Consider the following 20,616-nt stretch of genomic DNA (forward strand, 5'->3'; position numbering starts at 1 on the left):
CAACAAGGGGATCAGGTAATACGTGTATGTAGTTGTACAGGGGGCCCCCAGAATAAATTTTATTTTTGGGCCCTGGGCACCCCAGTCCGACACTGTATAGCATTGCTTTTTGTATCCCTTATAAGCACGCAGTCACAATACAATAACAGTAACCATATTCAGTAAATGAAAATGCATAAGCCTTAAGAAAACCCGCAGCACTCAGCAATAGCTGTAATCTTGGTTTACTGAAAGAGCAGTATTAGGAACACGTAGCAGCCACGTCACGTGCTCCCATGTTTTGTCAAGGCCATTGGCCAGACTTGGATTATTGCAGCCTTAAAGGAAACCTGTCACTAGGTTTTCAACCCTACAAGCTTTTCCCATCAAGCTGTAAAGTGTAACTGCCTTTCTAAACTTATAGTTATGTGTCTACAATACAGCCATATACCTAAAGGCCCATTTAGACACAATGTCTTTCGCTCAAAAATCATTTTGTCTAAATGCACTGACATCGTGCAGTTTTCGCGCATGAGTCGTTGATCACTAATTTCTGGCTTGTTATCAGCGGAGCAGGCTGTTATTACAGCAGGCTGCGCTGATAAGATTCTCTCTGCCTGTGTCCCGCTGTCAATTCACAGCAAGGACACTAGCAGTAAGTGCGGAGAATAATACAGCTGTTTGCTTTTGCAAAACAGCTGTATTGTTCTCATAGAGGCCACGACAGTGTCCCGCTCCACCTGCATAGCTCTATAGTAGCTAATTAGCTACTATGAAGTATGCAAAGATGATCGCTCAAAACTGTTACTCAAACTATTGTTTTAGCGACTTTTGAGTGATCATCTATCAGTGTAAATGGGGCTTTAGAAGTTATAAAAACTCCTGCGCCAGGTGCTAATTAGTGCTGAAGTGTCTGTTGGCATTTGCTATTACTTTCTGGATCAGCGGATGTAGATCCACTGTGCCACGTACTAGTTTGGCTTAGGACCAGATCCAGAGGAGACACCTGGGGAACCCTGGTCCTCAGCCTTTAACCTCATCAATTGGGATGTGGGCTTCGCTGCTGAATCCCCAGGCTGTTACTTTAGAAGTGGCCCCAGCAATGTGGCTTTGGCGCTACTATAGACTAAGATGCAGTACCTGAGGGTGTGAACAAGAATGTAGTCAGACAATCCGGGTCGGGGCATGCAGCACAGCTTCAGAATGAGGAAAAGCCAGAGGTTAGGATATACAGAGGCCTGTGGATGACGTTGGGGCCATCAGGGCCGAGTTACAACTGATTCAGTCAGACACTTGGGAGTCCTGCATTCTCTCAGCGGGCACTACCACCATAATTACCATACGGCACAGTAGATTTTACGATTTCTCTAGGGCATGCAGCTATATTCAGAATTGTTATCCATAAATTTAGAAAGAGGTTTACACTTGATTCAGCATGGTGGAACCACCGTATAGGGGCAAAACCCTCTGACAGGTCCCCTATTAACAACTGTGTGTCATTGCTAGGATCCTTCCAATGCAAGCTCTTTGTGCTATGTTCCATATGTGGTACTATATAAGATAGTGACCCTAGAATGTAGGGAAACTGCAAGCCAGAAGCCACATGGGCATCACCATCTTTGGAGAACAGACAACCAGTGAGTTGTGGCTGCAGGATACAATATAGCACCTAAACATGTTCCGGGGCTATCATCTACCTTCTTCAGTAGATATAGAATGGAGTGTATTATCACCTGCATAGTTGGCATATTATAAAAATTCATGCAAAACACGTTTAGCTTACTGGACAGTGTCCCTGTAATGTATAGGGAGAACATCTAGACCACACATGTCCAACCTAAGGCCTGCAGGTTGAATCTGGCCGGCCACCTCATTTTATGTGGCCCTCCAACTATGCAGCAACCTAACAGGCATTCCATTCACCCAACCTGCAGCTGCAGCCTGGCGACGACAGTGCGGAGTCTGTGACTGCTGACTTCTCCCCCTCAGCTTCTGCGTGTGCCATCCTGCATGCAGTGCAGATGCCAAGGAGAGTGGTAAGGGTCAGAGACCACCGCTACCGGAACGGAGCTGCAAGCTGGCTGAGTAAAATGCCTGTAGCGATGCTGCCCAATCACAGGCCAATAGAGCAGTCTCTATTACTACTGGGGCTACTATGAGGGTCACTTATTATTACTGAAGCCAATATAGGGGACACTATTACTACTGGAGCCACTATGGGGGTCAATTATTATTACTGAGGCCAATATAGGGGACACTATTACTACTGGAGCCACTATGGGGGTCACTGTTACTACTGGAGACACTATGGGGGCCACTGTTACTACTGAGGCCGATATAGGGGTCACTCCTATTACTGCGGACACTATTACTACTTGGGCCACTATACGGGTCACTCTTATTATTGGGGTCACTATTACTACTGGGGCCACAACCGGGGTTATTATTACTACTGTGGCCACTATGGGGGTCACTATTATTACTGGGGTTACTATTTCTAGTGTTGCTACTATGGGGGGTCACTATTACTATACAGGCTTACAATTACAATCTTGTTAGGCGACCATAAGGGCGACACCGCATCGCTGTGAGAAAATCACAGCGATATCGCATCGCTGCACTGTGCGACATCGCTGCGATTTTCTCGCAGCAATACCGCGACTTTGTAGCGCTACAAAGTCGCATGTGATGCTACAAATCGTGCGACTTTGTAGCATCACGTGCGAGGATTTTCGGGGGGGGGGGGGGGGGGCTTGAAATATAAGCCCTTCCGCGCTATCAGGGGCGCCACCGCAGCTTCTCCCCAGGTCCCGGCACTGATATTCTTCTTCATCTTCTTGCAGGGGATTGAAAAATCCCCAGCTGCTGGAAGCACTGGCTGTGATTGGCTGACACTTAGCCAATCACAGCCAGTGCTCGATGAATGGCTGGGATTGGTTATATCACTGCCATTCATCGAGCTCTTGCTGTGATTGGCTAAGTGTCAGCCAATCACAGCCAGCACTTCCAGGAAGCGGGGATTTTTGAATCCCCGGCCAAAATAGAAGAAGATCAGTGCCGAGACCTGGGGAGAAGCTGCAGCCGGGCTGACAGCTCATCTAAGGTGATGTATGTGTGGGTTTTTTTCCTGCAGTTAGGCCGCCTGCACATGGGCGGAAATCCCGCGGCGGGATTTCCCGCGGGATTTCCGCCACTGAAAGCCTGCATAGGAGTGCATTACAATACGCACTCCTATGCAGACGGCCGCGCAAAATCTCGCGCGGCAAACAAACCGCGGCATGTCCTATTTTTGTGCGTGGCTTGCAGAGCCTCGCACAGAAACGTCATTCACCCGGCCGCCAGCTCCGGTCTGCGCATGTGTCGGCTGTCCGGCAGTTGGCACATGAAAGAGCCGAGGCCGCCGGGCGCGGGTGAATACGCGCTCGTCCCTGCAGGCGTTTGGGTCGGGTCCCGCGGCGAGAATTCTCGCCGCCGGATCCGACCCGCTCGTCTGCAGGCGGCCTTAGGTCTTAGATTATAGCTTTGACAGTAGTTTTTGCTACTGTCAAAGTTGCATCGCATCGCATGAAAAACCGCGTTTTTGTGCGATGCGATGCAACAGAAAGGAAGGCTCCATAGCGAAACATGGGCTACAAAACCTCGCGTGTGCATATCGCCGGACCTGTGAGGTTCGTGTGTCATTTTGTAGCATGCTACAAAACATCGCATGTGTGAAGGAACCCATAGGAAAGCATGGGCTTCACATACATGCGATTTGTGGCATTGTAGCAATGCTACAAAATCGCGCGACTTTGTCACCCGTGTGAAGGAGGCCTAAGGCTGATGTGGCCCTCTGTGAAAATGAGTTGGACACCCCTGATCTAGATCATGAAAAACATTCATAATGTATCCACCGGGTTTGTCAAATATCTTTATATCTTAAAACTACACAAGAGTGATACTAAACTATTGTAGTGTGCAGCGCTAGATACATTCCCTACAAAGTGGAAAGGTATTACCTCTTAAAGAAATTATCTAAGAGGAATTGTGGAAGGAGAAAAAAGACCACTTCTTTACTGTGTATATAGAAGAAAATGAAATAGAAGGCAAACAATGAAATGTTATAACTAGAGATGAGCGAGCATACTCGCTAAGGACAATTACTCGATCGAGCATTGTCCTTAGCGAGTACCTGCCCGCTCGGAAGAGAAGGTTCGGCTCCCGGCGCGGGTGAGAGATGAGTTGCGGCAGTGAGCAGGGGGGAGCGGGTGGAGGGAGAGAGCCGAACCTTGTAGCCGAACCTTGTCTTCCGAGCGGGCAGGTACTCGCTAAGGGCAATGCTCGATCATATGACTTGTATGAACATTGAATTCTTCACAGGTTTTCCTTTTTGCAGGCTTGATCTCAAATTCTCAGTTTTTCCTGAGCTAATAGGTGGAGACATGCTGCTATGATGTACCCCATATACAGCACACACAGAGAACGAGAGATGCTGCTCCCCTGTATCTCTGTAGCACACCCTCAAAAGCAGCAGCAAATGAGAATATACAGCTGTACTAAGTGTAGCTGTGAATCCAGCACTGGGGTGAGATAATAATACACTAACAAGAGCCAGCAGCAGAGTTTGTTTGTGTCTGTTTCTCTCCCACTCTGCAGTTGCTTTCCCACTACATAGACTTCAATGGCCAGCATTGAACCTGATCCCTCAAGTGAGATAATTTGTATCAACTTATTTTAGAAGTGTTTCATCAGAGTGCATGATCAGTGCAGGACAGGGGTAGAAGAAAAAATGGCTGATGAGTGTAGAAAGTGGTATTTTTCTCCAAGGCCTCCTGCACACGGGCGGATTTGCATTGCGAAATCCAGAGCGGGATTTCGCCTTCAGATTCTGCAGCAAATCCAGCCCATAGCATGCAATGACAATACGAGATTCCCTGCCCACGAGCGGAAATTGACTGCGGGGAGAAATCGCAGCATGCTGCGATTTTGTGCGGGCTACGCATGGCCAGCTTCTATTGAAGTCAATGGAAGCCGTCCGTCCCGTGGCCATTCTGCAGTCATCATTGCAGAATGGTCGCGGCAGCCGCGTCATCGCCATAGAGACAGCGTGGTACCCTCTGTACTGCACATGTGCGCCAACACGTCAGCTGGCACATCAGCAGCAGAGGAGAAGATGGCGGAGAGATGCACTGGGGTCACCGGCCAGGCAGTGGGTCCAACTCCAATTCGTAATTCCGCATGCGAAACTGACCCGCCGGTGTGCAGGTGGCCTAAGGCCCTTTTACATCTGTGCCTGGATTTCCATTGAACAGGAGTAACAATAATCAGGGAAGTGCTGAATCTACCACACTCTTTCTCTGGGATTTTGGACCATAGCTACAGCGAAAGCTCATTGTAAGTCTGCAAGCTAATATTCTGCAAGCGTTTTTAGATGCACAAAATAGTTAATTCAAAGTGTTTTTGAAATATGTTGAAACCCAACCTATTATGCACATTTTTACTAGAGAACCTCTATTCAGCTATACTACTGGAAAAAGCTGTGCTAGAGAAACCCGTATTCAGTTAGATGTATAACTGAATATACAGGTCCCTTCATAACTTCCCCTGCAGTGTCACCTGTATTGCAGGCATTCCAGCTCACTTACAAGAGTCTATAAATAAATGGCTACCTTTTATTGCATTATATTTATGTGCAGATTACACCATAGTTTTACAATGCTCTTGTCATCTGTTTTACATTATGCTCCTGCCTCCTTTCTCCCTTGGTGCTGTGCAAGGAGAAGCTGTCCTATGCTACAGACAGCTTCTCTTCTTCACATTGCATCCGTTCCACCTGGTCCAGTGCATTTTGACAATGTCTCAGTGCATCAGGTTGTGAATATTACACTCAATGGACTAAGATACTGACACAGGGCATCATGTCTGGTGAGGAGTGGGTGCGAAGTGAAGAGGAGAAGCTGTCTGTGGCACAGGACAGCTTCTCTTCGCACAGCGCAGAGGGATAGATGAGGCAGGAACTTTATAGACAGGAGCATTATACAAAACAGATGACAGAAGCTTTGCAAAACTTTGGTGAGTACTTATAAAGGCAGAGCATGTGATTGCTGTGGGGTCCAAGGGGTAAGGGTAGCTGGTGCTAAACTGCTTCTCTTCTGGTTATGTTCACTTGCAGTTGCCACAGAGGCGACTCACTGCATACACATTTTTTAGTTTCATTCCATATGACATAATGGTTGTGGATTAATATTATTAAAGTGTAGAACATTTGGTGGAGCGCTCAGTGAGATTGGGGTCCATTTAGTGAGAATCAGTCAGTAAAGTAATCTGTCTAAAGGCCTTTTAATATCTAGAAATGTAACTATAACACGGGGCAACCCCTATTTCTAGAAGAGATACAATTTCTATAATAGAAAAAGGTTCTTAAAGGGGTATTCCGAGTATGGACAAATATTTTTAAATCTAATGTACATCATCAAAATGTGTCATTCTATAATAGTTTAACTATACCCGGTCGAGCTACTTTCTTCATTTTCTATCTATTTTACATGACCCTCCGCCTGAAAAATATCTCCCCATCTCTGACATCTTGTCCACATTTGCTACTTTATCCCTGGCGCATAGCCTGCAACATCATGTGAGCAATGCATGATGGGAGAACAGAGGTGAAACATTGTGCTTTATTGCTCGTGTGCAGTTCAGAGTGCCGGGCGGTCCGGTCTGTCTGCTGCAGCAGCTTTCTCTGGCACTCTGAGTGGGAGAGAAGTTGGTGCTGGTAAGTTGTAGGACCTGTGAGCTGGGGGCGGAGCTACAGCACTGGCTGGGAGGCAAGCTCTATGCATGCTGGGAGTTGTAGGTAACAGTCTGTTGTTGTGTTTACTGAGGAAGTGATGTTTGTAAACACAGGATACAGAATAAGGTCCAGAGCGGCAGATAAAAGGTTGCTGCTACTTAGCTGGACCTCCTAAATTTTAGCATTTTCAGAATTTCCATTTTGGGCCCGGAATACCCCTTTAACTATAAGAGCAGTCACAGTATAGAACTCTCTCACAGGTTGTTGGTATGGTTTATTTGCTAAAAGAGTTTCAAGGGGTTCTGACTGCTTTTCTTAAAAATATAAGTAATTCTGAACACTAGACTACTGGAGATGAGTTGCTGGCCTCTACATTGGCTACTACTTCATAGGGTGGTTTAGCTTCTCTCTGGACTAGTGTAGCATGATAGCAGGTTGCCGTAATGGATGGAAGTTCTTTGGACAGAGCAGCAGGATCTCAGCTTTGTACGTTGGAATCCGTACATACGTATCCAGTAGAATAAACCACCAAGCCCTTCTGTCTTGGGTGGCAAAACCCACCACCAAAATTGGGGACACATTACACAGTGATAGCCTTAATTAGGAAGAAACATTTCTACTGATGTGTAGAGAAGAGTTGTAGCTAGGCTCTCCTTTAGTTCGCAGAGCTAGCCATATATCAAAATACTGTGGGCAAGGCTGAGGAACGCTTACTAGCACCTTCCCTGGCAGCTGTGCCCTGTCGGACCCCCCAGTTACACTCCTGATTTGGATATATCTATAGTTCATGTTGACTTTGTATCTCCCTCACATAACAATTCTTTAACACATATCATTAATACATACGATCTGGGTGATAGCGATGCTGTGCCGCAGAAAGATGCAGGCTGTCCCAGCGAGGCTCTGCAGTGCCGCAAAGCTCTGCAGGGGCCGTGGCCAGCTGTCAGCAATCCCTGAACCCATGTCACAGGGAGAAAGAGGAGCAAGCTGCAAGTGGGAATGTTTCCCATCCTGATGAGAGAGAAAGGAAATCAGTTGCAGTGTAAAACTTACTTGAAGCACCTTTAACCCATTTGATAAGGTCCTTAAAGGGGTTGTCCCATGTCAGCACTTACTGGCTGAGATCAGAAACCCGCGGCTGGATTCCCAACCACCTCACTGGGTATTACAGAAATAGTCAAGTGCGGCAGCCTTACTCCATTTTCGTAACTCCCATTGAAGTGAATGGGTGTTGTGAAAAACGTTTAGCACATAGGCTGATAGGCTGCTTGCGTTACTCCCATCCACTTCAATGGGAATTACGGACCCAGTATAAGGCTGCCTCATTCAGCTGTTTCTGTAACGCCCGGTGAGGTGTTTGGGAATCCAGCTGTGGGTTTCTGATCTCAGCCAGGAAGTGTTGACATGGGAATACCCCTTTAAGCTGATGAAAGTTAGCTGGCCGTAAGAAAGACTGTAAGGCTCTATGCAGGGTAGTATCATTGTTTATGTTCATAACGGCCCCATAACAGCTATGATAGATCAGTTTACACATGAAAACCAATTCCAATAGACTCCGTTGGCAAATAATGTAGTCTGATCTATACTAGAAAAAGTTATACCAAAAGTACACTTTTCGTTTGGCAAGTAAAAAATAGGCTCTTCCTGCTCATTGCTACTTGAAAATGATGTTCACAATTCTCAGGCAGAAGTATACCTTATTTAGTTACCGCTGCGATCACAATTATTGATCATCCATTGCAAATTAGGCTTATTTGCCAAATTTATAAACTTTCAACTGTTTGTAAAAAAAAACAAAAAAACAATTTAAATTGCTCAATACAACTAATATATCAAGTGGTGTCTCCAAATTTAACACAAATGCCACAATTGATGACTATTGCAGTCTCGAAATTATTCAACCCCATGAACAGAATTCATAAGAGAACATATTTGCAAAGCAGGTCTTGTCTCAAGCACACCTGATGCAACTAATCAAGGGCTTCATAGATTGCATCAGATGTGCTTGAAATAAAACACATCAACTATCTCAACTGGTGAGGGCTTTGTTGACTCTGAATTTGATTGCATATTAAAAATATGGCTAAAGGCCCTTTTACACAACGATTATCGCTCAAAATTCGCTCAAAAGCCATCTTTTGAGTGATATGGTTGTGTGTAAATGTGTGCCCATCGTGCACTTACCATGCACTTTTCGTCCATCACTGACTTCAGGTCAGCATGAAATTCTCGTCCCTGATAAGAGGGACCGCATGCTGAGTTCTCCGCAGGCAGCGCTGGTAACATTCTTTAACAGCTGCTGTCCCGCTGGAGAACAATAGCAACGTATTTAGAGAACAGACCACCTGCTGTTCTGTAAATACATGCAATGAAGTACTAAAGGGCTGATTAGCCTATTAGTACCTATGCAAAATGATCGCTCAGAACTGTCAGTTTCTGATAAATTTTGAGCGATCATCTGTGTGTGTAAATGCACCTTAAGTCAAGAGAAATCCAAAAAGTTAAGAGAAGAGACCATTACCTAGTACAAACAAGAAAAAGGATAGAAATAAAAATAGGAAGATCATTGAATGTTACTACATATACAATTGGAATTAGAGTTTGCAAGCTCAAAGTTAAAGGAACATTGGCTACATGACCTGCATGTGGCAGGGAGAGGAAGCCATCACCTGCTGCCACCAGATTCCTGAGGAGGCCGGTGGTCAAAAACCCTTGAGTTACTGCAAAAGACCTGCAGTAACATTTGGTGACAGCAAGTAGTGAGGTTTCCATTTGCGCAGTAAGGAGCATACTAAATGCTGAAGGTCTTCATTACCGAACTCCAAGACGTCACCTCTACCGACCCAAAAGACAAGAACAGTCAGTGCCAATATGATCAAAACCAGATAAATAGGTCACAGAAGTTTGGGGATTCTGTTCTGTAAAGCAATGGAACAAAAGTAGAACTTTTCAGGCCTATGGATCAGTGGTAAGTCTGGAGGAGGAGGAATGAAGCAAATGCTTTAAGGAACACCCTGCCTAAAGTATGGCGGTGGCTTGCTGATGGCCTGGGGCTTCTTTGCTTCCTCTGGCACTGGAAACTTGTAGTGTCTGGAAGGCAAGACGTTATGTCTGTTGTGAGGAAGCTGAAGCTTAGACATTATTGGATCTGGCAACAGGACATCAAGAGGTAAATAAGATTCCGGAGGGGCCGTCAGTCACCTGACTTGAACCCCTGAGACAATCTTTGGTGGGATGTGAATGAGGCTGCAGCAAACAAACCGAAGGATATTATTGCCCTGGAGGCCGCTGTCCATGAGGAACGGGTGAAGACTCCTCAGGAGCTGCAGTCCGGTTATACATCACATCTGCAGCCGCTCAGAACAGCTGAAGGGTCTCTACTGAGTACTAAAGACGCCGGTCACAAAGGGGGGGGGAATAATTCTAACACTAATGTAGTCATTAATAAAAGTGCCGTTTTGTGTTGAATTTGCAGAAAGCATTTCTATTAGTTGTACTGAGTTTTTTAGGTTGTTCTTGATTGATTGTTTCTTCGCAGACAGATGACAGTTTGTAAACACTCTTTGCATGCCCGGGGCTAATGTTACATGGTAGACACATTAAACTTGTACATTTGGATCATTTCCCATTCTCCACACATTGATCGTAAGAGTGGTGTGGCCCTAGCCCCAACAGCACCCAATGGTACTACGGGACACGTGGTAAACAATTTTCTATAATCTGGCACACAATTATTAATTTCTCAAGCAAGTTAAAAATGACTAAGGCCAGGCTCACATGCCCACATGGGAACTGCGTATTACGCGGGCTCTGTAAGCCCGTGCGATACGCTGTAACTCGCAGGCAATCCATTACATTGCCTTACGTAGTCCCTCTTACATTAGCGTGTTGGAATTGCGTAATCTGTGAGCATAAAATAGAACGCAGAATGTTCTATGTTACCATGTATATATGTGAAATAGGGACCATTGTTCGCTATTGTCGCGTACATACATGCAGCCTATACGCAATTACATTATACGTGTCATCGCTAAGCGACGGCACCAGAAATATAAACTAATAAAAAACAAATCAGGTGTAGTGCGCATGACCGCTTGTGTGAGTACGCGGTCACGTACAGTACAATTTTGACGCCATACACGACCGTACACAGGGTCACAGCCAGCTTCACAGCTGAGCCCCGCTGCGTTTTACGCTTTCGGCCGTGTACGCTCAGGTTATTTTAGACTAACTGATTTGTTGTAAGGCAGGCAGACACATCATTGTCTCAATCAAATCGTTCAGAATCATTCAGTTCTTCACAATTGCTGTATTAGTGAATGAAAATGAATGAACGATTTCTGTTTGAATTGAACGATTAGTGAACGAGCCAACGATGATTTTTAGGCTGCATAAAATGAACGCGTGAAAAGCGAACAATTACCATTCGTTGTTCGGTCGATGGCTCGCATTCTGACTAAATGATTATCATTCACTTTCACTCATTTGAATGATGTTTTGAATGATAATCGTTCCGTCTAAAACCACCTTTAAACCAGTTGTCTGTTGTAAGGGTATTGTCAAATTTACCCCTAGGGCTGGGTTTACACAGGACCGAAATCCCGCGGAAATCTAGAAAAAATGACCGCATAGAAAAACCGCAGGATAAGCACAGCTTGAAAAACCCGCAGCCTTTAGCCGTGGATTTTGGAGCGGCTACGCCATTGGCATTCCACTGCAGCTTTCTTTCCCCATAGAGAGGAGAGAGGCCGCTGCGGAGACTGAGAAAGAATTGAAATGCTGCATGGCAATTTCAGCGCGGCTTGGCCGCGGTGTGGACGAGATTTTTGCAAATCACGTCCACTTTGCTGGGTAATCCTGGGATCAAAAACGCGGGCGGAATTTCTGCACGGACATTCCGCGGCAATACCACCACGTGTGAACCCAGCCTAATGGTTATTTTCCTCCAATGACATGTATGGCATACCCAAAGGATATGCTATGTCCTGAATGTCTGATAAATGGGGTGTCCATCTCCGACACTCCAACTATTGGCCATCTCTTGATCCCAGTTCTGCTGGTGGGACGCCCATAGCATTGAGACAGAAATGGAATGAAGAGGTGGCGTTTTCTGTTTACTCAATCTATAGGGGCAAGCTCATAAAGTCTATGGTAGGAAAATCCATAAAACTATGAGAAAATTCCAATACGGCTTCATAGCAGCAGGGGGAAATAGAAATTCCCTGCCTCTACTCTGTCAGCCCACCAACAGACTACAAGCTGCCTGCCAACATTGTGGACAGTCCTGTCTATGGTACCCATGCATGTCAGAGACACAATCCTATCTTCTCACTTCATTCTCTCACCAAGTTCACCAACCTCCCCCGACACACAGTCTACCGCCAAGCCCCTTTTGTGTTTTTCCCATTGCCCGTCCTCTCATACCTGGCTTGTTTTCTTCCGCTGACTTTTAGTGCAGTTCCCCATCTCTCGTCTGTAATTTCGTTGGTTTCATTCTCTGCTTTAGTTGTCACTGCACCTCAAGCCATGGATGCATATATATATATGTGTATCAATATGTAGCTGGTTGTGTCTTTGTGAAAAGGTCCCTGAGTATAATAATATATGGATGTGGATATATCAGGCTGTGTATTTCTGTCTCTGATGAGTTATGAGGAGGATAAATCTGCTGCCAGGGATTAAAGATTTCAATGAGAGAGAAAGCCATGTGAGAGGAGGGTAGGACAGAAGAGGAGAGAGCGAAATATTCAGGCGGAATTTCAGTAATGGCACAAAATCTGTAAATTGAGCAAAGCAGTAAGAAAATCTGTGTCGGGCTGAGGTTCTTTTGGCCGATCATAAGAAATAATGGAGTACCATCTCTACAGAACATACCATCATAGACTGTCAGCTCCGAATGGGATTGTCTTCTGCAGAATCTTTGGGGTACTACTGTATTAGGGGGCCATTGTTCTCTCAAAGCCCCAGCTAACTAGAGCAAAACCATCAATAAAATAAATCCCAGCACTCCTAGGAGTAGGATCAGAGTAGAAATGTTTTATAGCCAGTATAAAATAGAGAGAACTTACTTCATAGGGGGGCTCCAAATGGGAGGACCCATCCTAAAAGTGGGTATGCCATATGTAAACACATAGCTGCGTCTTACGATCTGGGCCCACGGAGATTAGGTAAAGTCAATTTATTCAGAGTCCATATAAAAAGATGGGTACAACGTGTTTCGGAGGACAGGGAGCCTCCTTTATCAAGCACATACAAGGAGGATAGTGACAAATACAGAGAACATATATATTTGCCTAACCTCCGCGGGCCTGGATCTTAAGACTCGGCTATGTGATCACAGTTTAGGATTTGTGGATTTGGGAGGGGGTCTTCTCATTTAGAGCCCCTACGAAGTATTTTATACTGGCTATAAGACATTTCTACCTCCCTTACAAAAGTGTCAAATGACCTCCTGACAGCCAAATCAAGGGGCGACTACTCCCTACTGATCCATCTCGATCTCTCCTCAGCATTTGACACTGTTGACTACAAACTCCTCCTCAGTATGCTTCGCTCCATCGGACTAAAGGACACTGCCCTCTCCTGGTTCTCCTCCTACCTTTCTGACTGCTCCTTAGCATCTCCTTTGCTGGCTCTACCTCCCCTCCTCTTCTCCTTGCTGTTGGGATCCCCCAAGGCCTGGTCCTCGGCCCCCTCCTCTTCTCCATCCACACAGCCCCTATTGGACAGACCATCAGCAGATTTGGCTTTCAGAACCATCTCTACGCTGACGACACCCAGTTATACACCTCTTCCCGTGACATCACAGCAACATTCCTCCAGAACTTCACCGACTGTCTGTCAGCTGTCTCTAACACTATATTCTCTCTCTACCGAAAACTCAACCTCTCAAAAACTGACCTACTCCTGTTTTCGTCCTCTACCAAACGACCTCATCCTGACATTTCCATCTCAGTGTGTGGCACCACCATAACTCACAGACAGCACACCCGCTGTTTTGGGGTTATATTCGACTCTGATCTCTGCTTTACCCCCGACATCCAATCTCTGGCCTAAATGCGTCACCTGCACCTCAAGAATATCACAGGAATCCGTCCTTTCTTCACAGTGGACTCGCTAAAAAGCTCACTGTTGCCCTCATGCAGTCTCGGCTCGATTATTGCAACTGGCTGCTGATTAGCCTCCCTCGCGCCAGACTTGCCCCTCTCCAATCCATCCTGAATGCGACAGACAGGCTCATCTTCCTGTCCAGCTGCTACTCAGATGCTTCTGCCCTGTGCCGGTCACTACACTGGCTGTCCGTCAAATATAGAATTGAATTCAAACTCACCACCCTCATCCACAGCACTGCGCTGCCATACATTGCTTCCCTCATCTCAATCCACCACCCAGTTTGCTCCCTCCGCTCTGCTAACGAAATCAGATTAAGCACCCCTTTAATTCGAACCTCTCATTCCCGCCTCCAAGACTTCTCCAGAGCAGCACCAGTCCTCTGGAATGTGCTACCCAAAACTATCCGGGCAATCACTGACACACTAAACTTCAGGCGTGCTCTAAAAAGGAGGGAAGCATACCAGATCTCCTTCACCAACCCTCTCTTTGCTCTGTCTGATAACATGCTCCCTGTCCTACTGACTGCAATCCCTGCTAGCCACCATCAACCGCCCCCTGCAGTCATACCAATTCAGCCACTTTACGGCTTATGTCTAACTATTGTCTATGTGTATAGTATCCCTCACTCTCCACCTCGCCATACCGTGCACACCGCCAGCCCATTTACCTTCTGTATCACCCCATTATTTATAGTATGTAAGCTCATTAGAGAAGGACCCTCACCCCTATTGTTTCCATCAATTGATTACTTCATGTAACCATTGTTTTTGTATCTCTGTTTTTTTGCATCTGTTCCCCCTGTTTTGTAATATGTATGAGCCTGACTGCCCCGATGTCTCCCAGATACTGGATTCTAAACTGGACATAATTTTGTTTCTCTAGGAGAAAAGAGGTGTGAAAATTGGAGAGATAACAATGTTATGGGCATGGCAGGCTTTGTAAAAAAGAAAAGGAGGTCATGTAGACGCAGAAGATGGCAATGTAGGGGTAGCAAAACATTGTAGTCAGAAAATGTGAAAGGAGTGATTACATACTGTAGATATAGGAAAGTAGAGAACTGGTTAGATAATAGTTACCGTAGATATGGAATACAGATATATTAGCTATCTATCTATATTTCATTTATATCATATACATATATGATATAAATGAAATATAGTTAGCTATGAAACAGATACATATGATATACAAGATAGATAGATATAAGATAAGATGGATATGAAATAGATATTAGAAAGATGAATCTGTTTGTCTATCTCATATCTATCTATCTAGCTCATATTTATCTATCTGTCTATCTATCTCATATCTCTCTATCTATCACATATCGATCTTTCTATCCATCCTTTTATCTCCTATCTATGTAATATCTATTTATCTATCTACAGTATCTATCTATCTAATATCTATCTATCTATCTATCTATCTATTTATCTATCTACAGTATCTATCTATCTCATATCTATCTAATATCTATTTATCTATCTTTGCATCAATTTATTCCATATCTATCTATCTATCTATCTATCTATCGCATATCCAATTATCTCATAGCTTTCTATGTCCTATCGATCTTTCTATCCATCCTTTTATCGCCTATCCATCCATTTATCTCATATTTATCTATCTAATATCTATTTATCTTGCTATCTATCTAACATCTATTTATCTATCTATATCATATCTATCTATCTACAATCTATTTAGCTATCTTTGCATCCATTTATCCCATATTTACCTATCCATCTATCTATCCATCAGTCTCATATTTGTCTATCTATCCATCCATTTATCTTCTATTTATCCATCTATTTATCTATCTTTCCATCCATTTAGCTCATATGTATCTATCTATCTCATATCTATTTATTCTTCCATTTATCTATATTCATCTATTTATCTCATATCTATTCATTTATCTATCTCGTATCTATTTATATATCTAATATCCATCTATCTCGTATCTTTCTATCTATAAATCTATTTTTCTATCTCATATCTATCTAAGATAAATGGATAGAAAGATAGATAGGTAGGAGATAGATAGATAGATATGAGATATATAGAATGATAGATATGAAATAGACATATAGATAGATGAGATAGATAAGAGATAGATAGGGAACAGATAAGGGAATTAAGCAGGATGCTCCCAGTGTAAATCACTACTGTATGAATGTGAAGATGGTTTTACATGAATGACAACACACAGTTGGAGAGACAGCAAAAAAACCCTCAGTGATTTCTGAGGGAATTAAAGAAATATTTCTATTTTCTAATCTACTAATCCCTGGCAATCTAATCCGATCTAAAGCACTGTGTGTGAGGGGAATTGGGGAGGGGAGAGAGTGGGCATAAAGGGATCACTGTATGGTTGTGTGGAAATAGCCATGTGCAAAGTCTGTTTTCTAGCACTGACCACCACACAGTCCAGCAGTTTAGTATTTTGTCTTCAGTTACCAGAAGTGTTATATATTACTAATGCACCACACTCAGTGCTGCATGGAAAGCCTCCATCTAACATGGTTTGCCCTAGTAGATGGTACTTGGCATAAAATACAAATGTGCTAGGCCAGTGGTTTCCCAACTACTTCACACAAGGGAACCCTAAACTAGTTCCTGCGGAACTTCACCCTCTTCTTCATATGGACAACACATCAGCACACCACAGCAGTTGATCACCCGTAGTGACGTCACCTCTGTGGCTCACAATTAGCCGCTGTGGCCAAGTAACATGTTAACAGCATAGATGATATGTGAATGTTGTCTGAAGGCCTCCTACTTGTAAGAATGATTCATTTACAATATGTTTATCAAAAAATGCCCCCTTTTGGAACCCTCAATTATATCTGATATCTGTGTAGCTTATATCTGTGTAGAAACCTGGTAGTAAGTGTTCATTTTCCCTGCAGCGCCACCACAGGTGAAATTCAGTATTACAAAGTGCCCATTCAAATCAAACAATTTTCATGCATGACAGGACAGGCCCTGCAGAGAGAGACAGTCTTTATAACCAATTTCAGACCTGACCAGATATTTACAGAGGATTCTTGATATCAACGCAGACTCCCCTAATAGAGAATATGAAATGTCCTTTCTAGACTGGACAACCCCTTGAAGCTGGACATCCCCCAGCTAGCGTAGTCAGAAACTTGGGTCTCAGAGGCAATGACAGGATGTAGTACAGCACAGAATCAGCAAAGCCAAGTATGCAGCACAGGATCAAGTCTAGACTCAGGGTTCAGGGTTTTTCAGCTAATTGGTGGGGATCCCAAGCAGTGGATCCCCGCCAATCAACTATTCATGGCCTATCCTGAGGATAAGTCATCAACAGTAAAAATCCCGGACAACCCGCTTAATCACTGCAGGAAGGTATAGATTTTAGTGGTAGCATTCTGGGGTCATAGTTCCCCGGATAGTCCCAAACCAGTGGGCAGGCTGCACATGACAGGTAATACAGTAAATGTCTTCATAGTCAAATAGATCTGGGTTGGTAACAGGTTGGCGGAATCAGAGAAAGCGAAAACATATGGTGTGCTGTTCACTTATGGCATCTACACCATAGACTACTCACTTTATTTAGCCACTTACCCCGCCTTCGAGATAGGAGTAACGTCCCCACTTTAAAACGGGTGTAATAAATTTTATGCACACTTACTAACATGAATAGTCTGGAGTCCAGAATTGAACCATGCCCATAAATCAAGCCATGTGAAAAATACAGATTTATTGAGTACATCTAAGAGTCCTTTTAAACCAGTGGTTCTCAACGTGGGCGTTATTGCCCCCTGGGAAGGGGCGGGGGGGGGGGGGGCGTTTTTACTTCTCAAGTAGGCGGTGGAACGAAAAGGATCGGCGGGGGCGTTGGAACATAAAAGGGGCGGTAGGAGGGGGCGTTTTGTGTTTGCTTTGTTGATTTTCTTCATCTAGTAACTAAATTTTTCTAAAAATCTGTAGTGATACCTCGGTGTTTGTCAATAATCCGTCGGAAAACAATCGGTGAAATCCGAAACTGACCAAAACCGAGGCAATTATTTCCATATGAATCACTTCCATGTAATGGGAGTTATGTGCAGCCTCAATCATATAATGTATGACTTTTAAAACTCCATGACTCCGCTACAGATCATTCACATTTCATAACACTGGATAGCCCACAGGACAGCCTAACCCACTGTATTCCATAATGCCGCTGATTGGCTGGAACTGCTTCAAACTTTCACTTGTGTGGGTCTCTGGGAGTTGTAGTCTTAGTGGATGCCAAGTGTCTTTTCAGAACACTGATATAAACAACTCCCAGAGACCCACACAATTGAAAGTTCCAGCCAATCAGCGGCATTATGGAATACAGCAGGTTAGGTTGTTCTTTAGGTTATCCAGTATGATTGATCTGTAGCGGAGTCATGGAGTTATGAAAGTCATACATCATGATATGATAGATTGACATAAGCAGTGCATTCTTGAAGCATACTACATAGAAATGGCTGAGAAGAAGAAATGCTGTCAATATTCAGGTACTTGAAATACGGATTCCTCCCTTCTCCTACAAACGGACAGCTTCCCTTGTGCCTCGTTTGTGAAAAGGCATTTTTGAATGAAGCTATGAAGCCTTTGAGACTGAGTGATCACCTTGCAAAATGCATTCAGACAAAGTGGTTAAGCCTATTTCATTTTTCCAATCGAGTCACAGTTTGAGAACCGCAGCACTGTAGGCAAGCTACTTGGAAAATCTGCTCTCAATGCTGACAAAGGCCTCCTTGCTACCTAGAAAGTCTCTTTATTAATAGCGCATTGTGGCAAATCACATACTATTGGGGAAACACTTGTGTTACCCACAATTAAAGAGATTGTCAGTACTATGCTGGGGTCTGATGCGTGTGCCATGGTGAAATCGATTCCTTTGATTAATGAAGTGCTTCAGCCAATCACAATCAGAGCTACCAGCAGGCCGCTGAGAACTATAGAGCCGGGGACAGCGGCAGAAGTCGCCGCTGAGCCCCGGCAGCCGTCAATGGCTTTTCAGGGAAGGGCTTCATAATCCCTTCCCTGAAAAGCCTTTCAAAATAGTGTGAAAAAAAAAATAAGGATACTCACCTGCCGGGGCTCAGCCGCGGCTTCTGCAGCTGTGCCCGGCTCTGTAGTTCTGAACTATCAGCAGCCAGGGATTTAAAATCCGTGCCTGCTGGTAGCTCTGATTGTGATTGGCTGAAAAGCCATTGAGGGGGATGCCGGCAGCAGGATTCTCTACCGCAGCTGTCATGTGTGACAGCTGCGGTTGAGGATTGAAGAATTCCTCTGCTGCAGCAGGGAATTCTTTTAACTAGCGGGGGTGAAGGAAACATCTGCCGCGTGCAGCAGATGTGTTCTTCACGCCCACAGGGGTCACGGCAGCGGCGGACAGGTAAGTTTTTTTTGGGGGTTTTTTTGCACTAAAATTTTTCTTTTTCAGGGAAGAGCTTATATGTAAAGCCCTTCCCTGAAAAAGAATGCAGGGGGCCGGCAGAGCATTGTTTTCAATGGAGCCACCAGTAGCAGCCGCGACTCTATTGAAGACAATGCATGCATTCCCAATGGTGCACACATGTCCTATCTTTGCAGGCACACGCCTGTAAAGCATGGACATGTAAACACACCACAGGGTGTAAATACCAATGTTGTAAATACAAGCGTGTTTTTGTGCGTGTGTATGCATGCACAAAAACACGCACGTGTGAATCCACCCTCAGGCCTCTTTCATATGGGCGACAGCAATTTTGCTGCAAGAAAATCACTGCAAAATTGAGTCTTTGTTCCTGCAATTTTTCAGCGATATCACAGTTTTTTTGTGAGAAAAATCTCACATCGGGTCCGCGTGCGATAAAATTGAGCAATAAAATTGTGCGCGCATTGCATCGCATAAAAGTCGCAAGTTCGTGCGATGGGATAAACAAGGAGGTTCCATAGGGAAACATAGGCTACAAAAAAATCCCACATTGCGGCAAAATAAAGCATGCCGCAATTTTTTTCTCTCGCAAGATAGCACCAGAGAAAACATTTCTACTGTGAAGGAACCCATAGCAAAGCACGGACTTCACATACATGCTGCTCCTCGCGCTATCACATTGTGGTAAAATTGCGTGATTTTATCGCCTGTGTGAAAAACTCCTTCAGGGTGGTTTCACGCGGGCGATAATATCGTGTGATTTTTGCACAGTGCAAGAGTGAGTAAAAACGCAGAATTATGAAACCAATCAGATTTAATGGTTTCCTTCACTCATGCAATATTTCTGCGTTTTGCATTCTATTATCTCCCATGCTTCCCATATGGAGTCTCCTTTTTATTGCATCGCAAAGATTTTTGTCTTATGCGATGCATTTTTAACATTAGAAAGTCCTATTGATTTTCGTGCTAAAAAATCACGCAAAAGAAACGCGGGAAAAAAATCGCAAGCGGCAGTGATGTTTTTGTGAGAAAAAGCAGGGCTGATGCTCAAAAATCGCAGGAAAAAAGGCACAAAATTGCAGCGATTTTCTCGCAGTGATATCGCGATCGCCTGTGTGAAACTAGCCTTATGGTTAAGCTATAAAGCAGTGGTGGCGAACCTATGGCACGCGTGCCAGAGGCGGCACTCAGAGCCCTCCCAGCTGGCACGCGTCGCCGTCAGCTGCTCACCACTTGTGAATGCTTGCAGGGGCCGCGGCTCCCCTGCAGGCATTCACTCAGCTGTGTAGCTAGTGGCGCTGATCCCAGCGCACACTGACATCCGTGTGCAGCC

The 20,616-nt window shown here is 44.5% G+C and overlaps 1 protein-coding gene across 5 annotated transcripts in view; it reads right to left on the reverse strand.

Annotated features, from left to right (window-relative positions):
* LOC136588706 (calcium-binding protein 2-like) overlaps positions 1–20,616 on the reverse strand; it is a 58,175-nt gene that overhangs the window by 14,940 nt on the left and 22,619 nt on the right. For 2 of the 5 annotated variants that reach the window (XM_066588120.1, XM_066588119.1), the window contains exons 1-2: positions 12,817–12,874; positions 7,595–7,759 (exon numbers count right to left, since the gene is read on the reverse strand). The exons of 1 other annotated variant lie outside the window; for it this stretch is intronic. In XM_066588120.1, coding sequence (XP_066444217.1) covers positions 7,595–7,711 — 117 coding nt within the window. In that variant the 5' untranslated portion in view covers positions 7,712–7,759; positions 12,817–12,874. Of the gene's footprint in view, positions 1–7,594; positions 7,760–12,622; positions 12,689–12,816; positions 12,875–20,616 lie in introns of those variants that run through there. 2 more of the 5 variants (XM_066588122.1, XM_066588121.1) reach the window with 2 other exon arrangements.

This window comes from Eleutherodactylus coqui, chromosome 13, assembly GCF_035609145.1.
Source record: "Eleutherodactylus coqui strain aEleCoq1 chromosome 13, aEleCoq1.hap1, whole genome shotgun sequence".
In the NCBI taxonomy this organism is placed as follows: domain Eukaryota; kingdom Metazoa; phylum Chordata; class Amphibia; order Anura; family Eleutherodactylidae; genus Eleutherodactylus; species Eleutherodactylus coqui.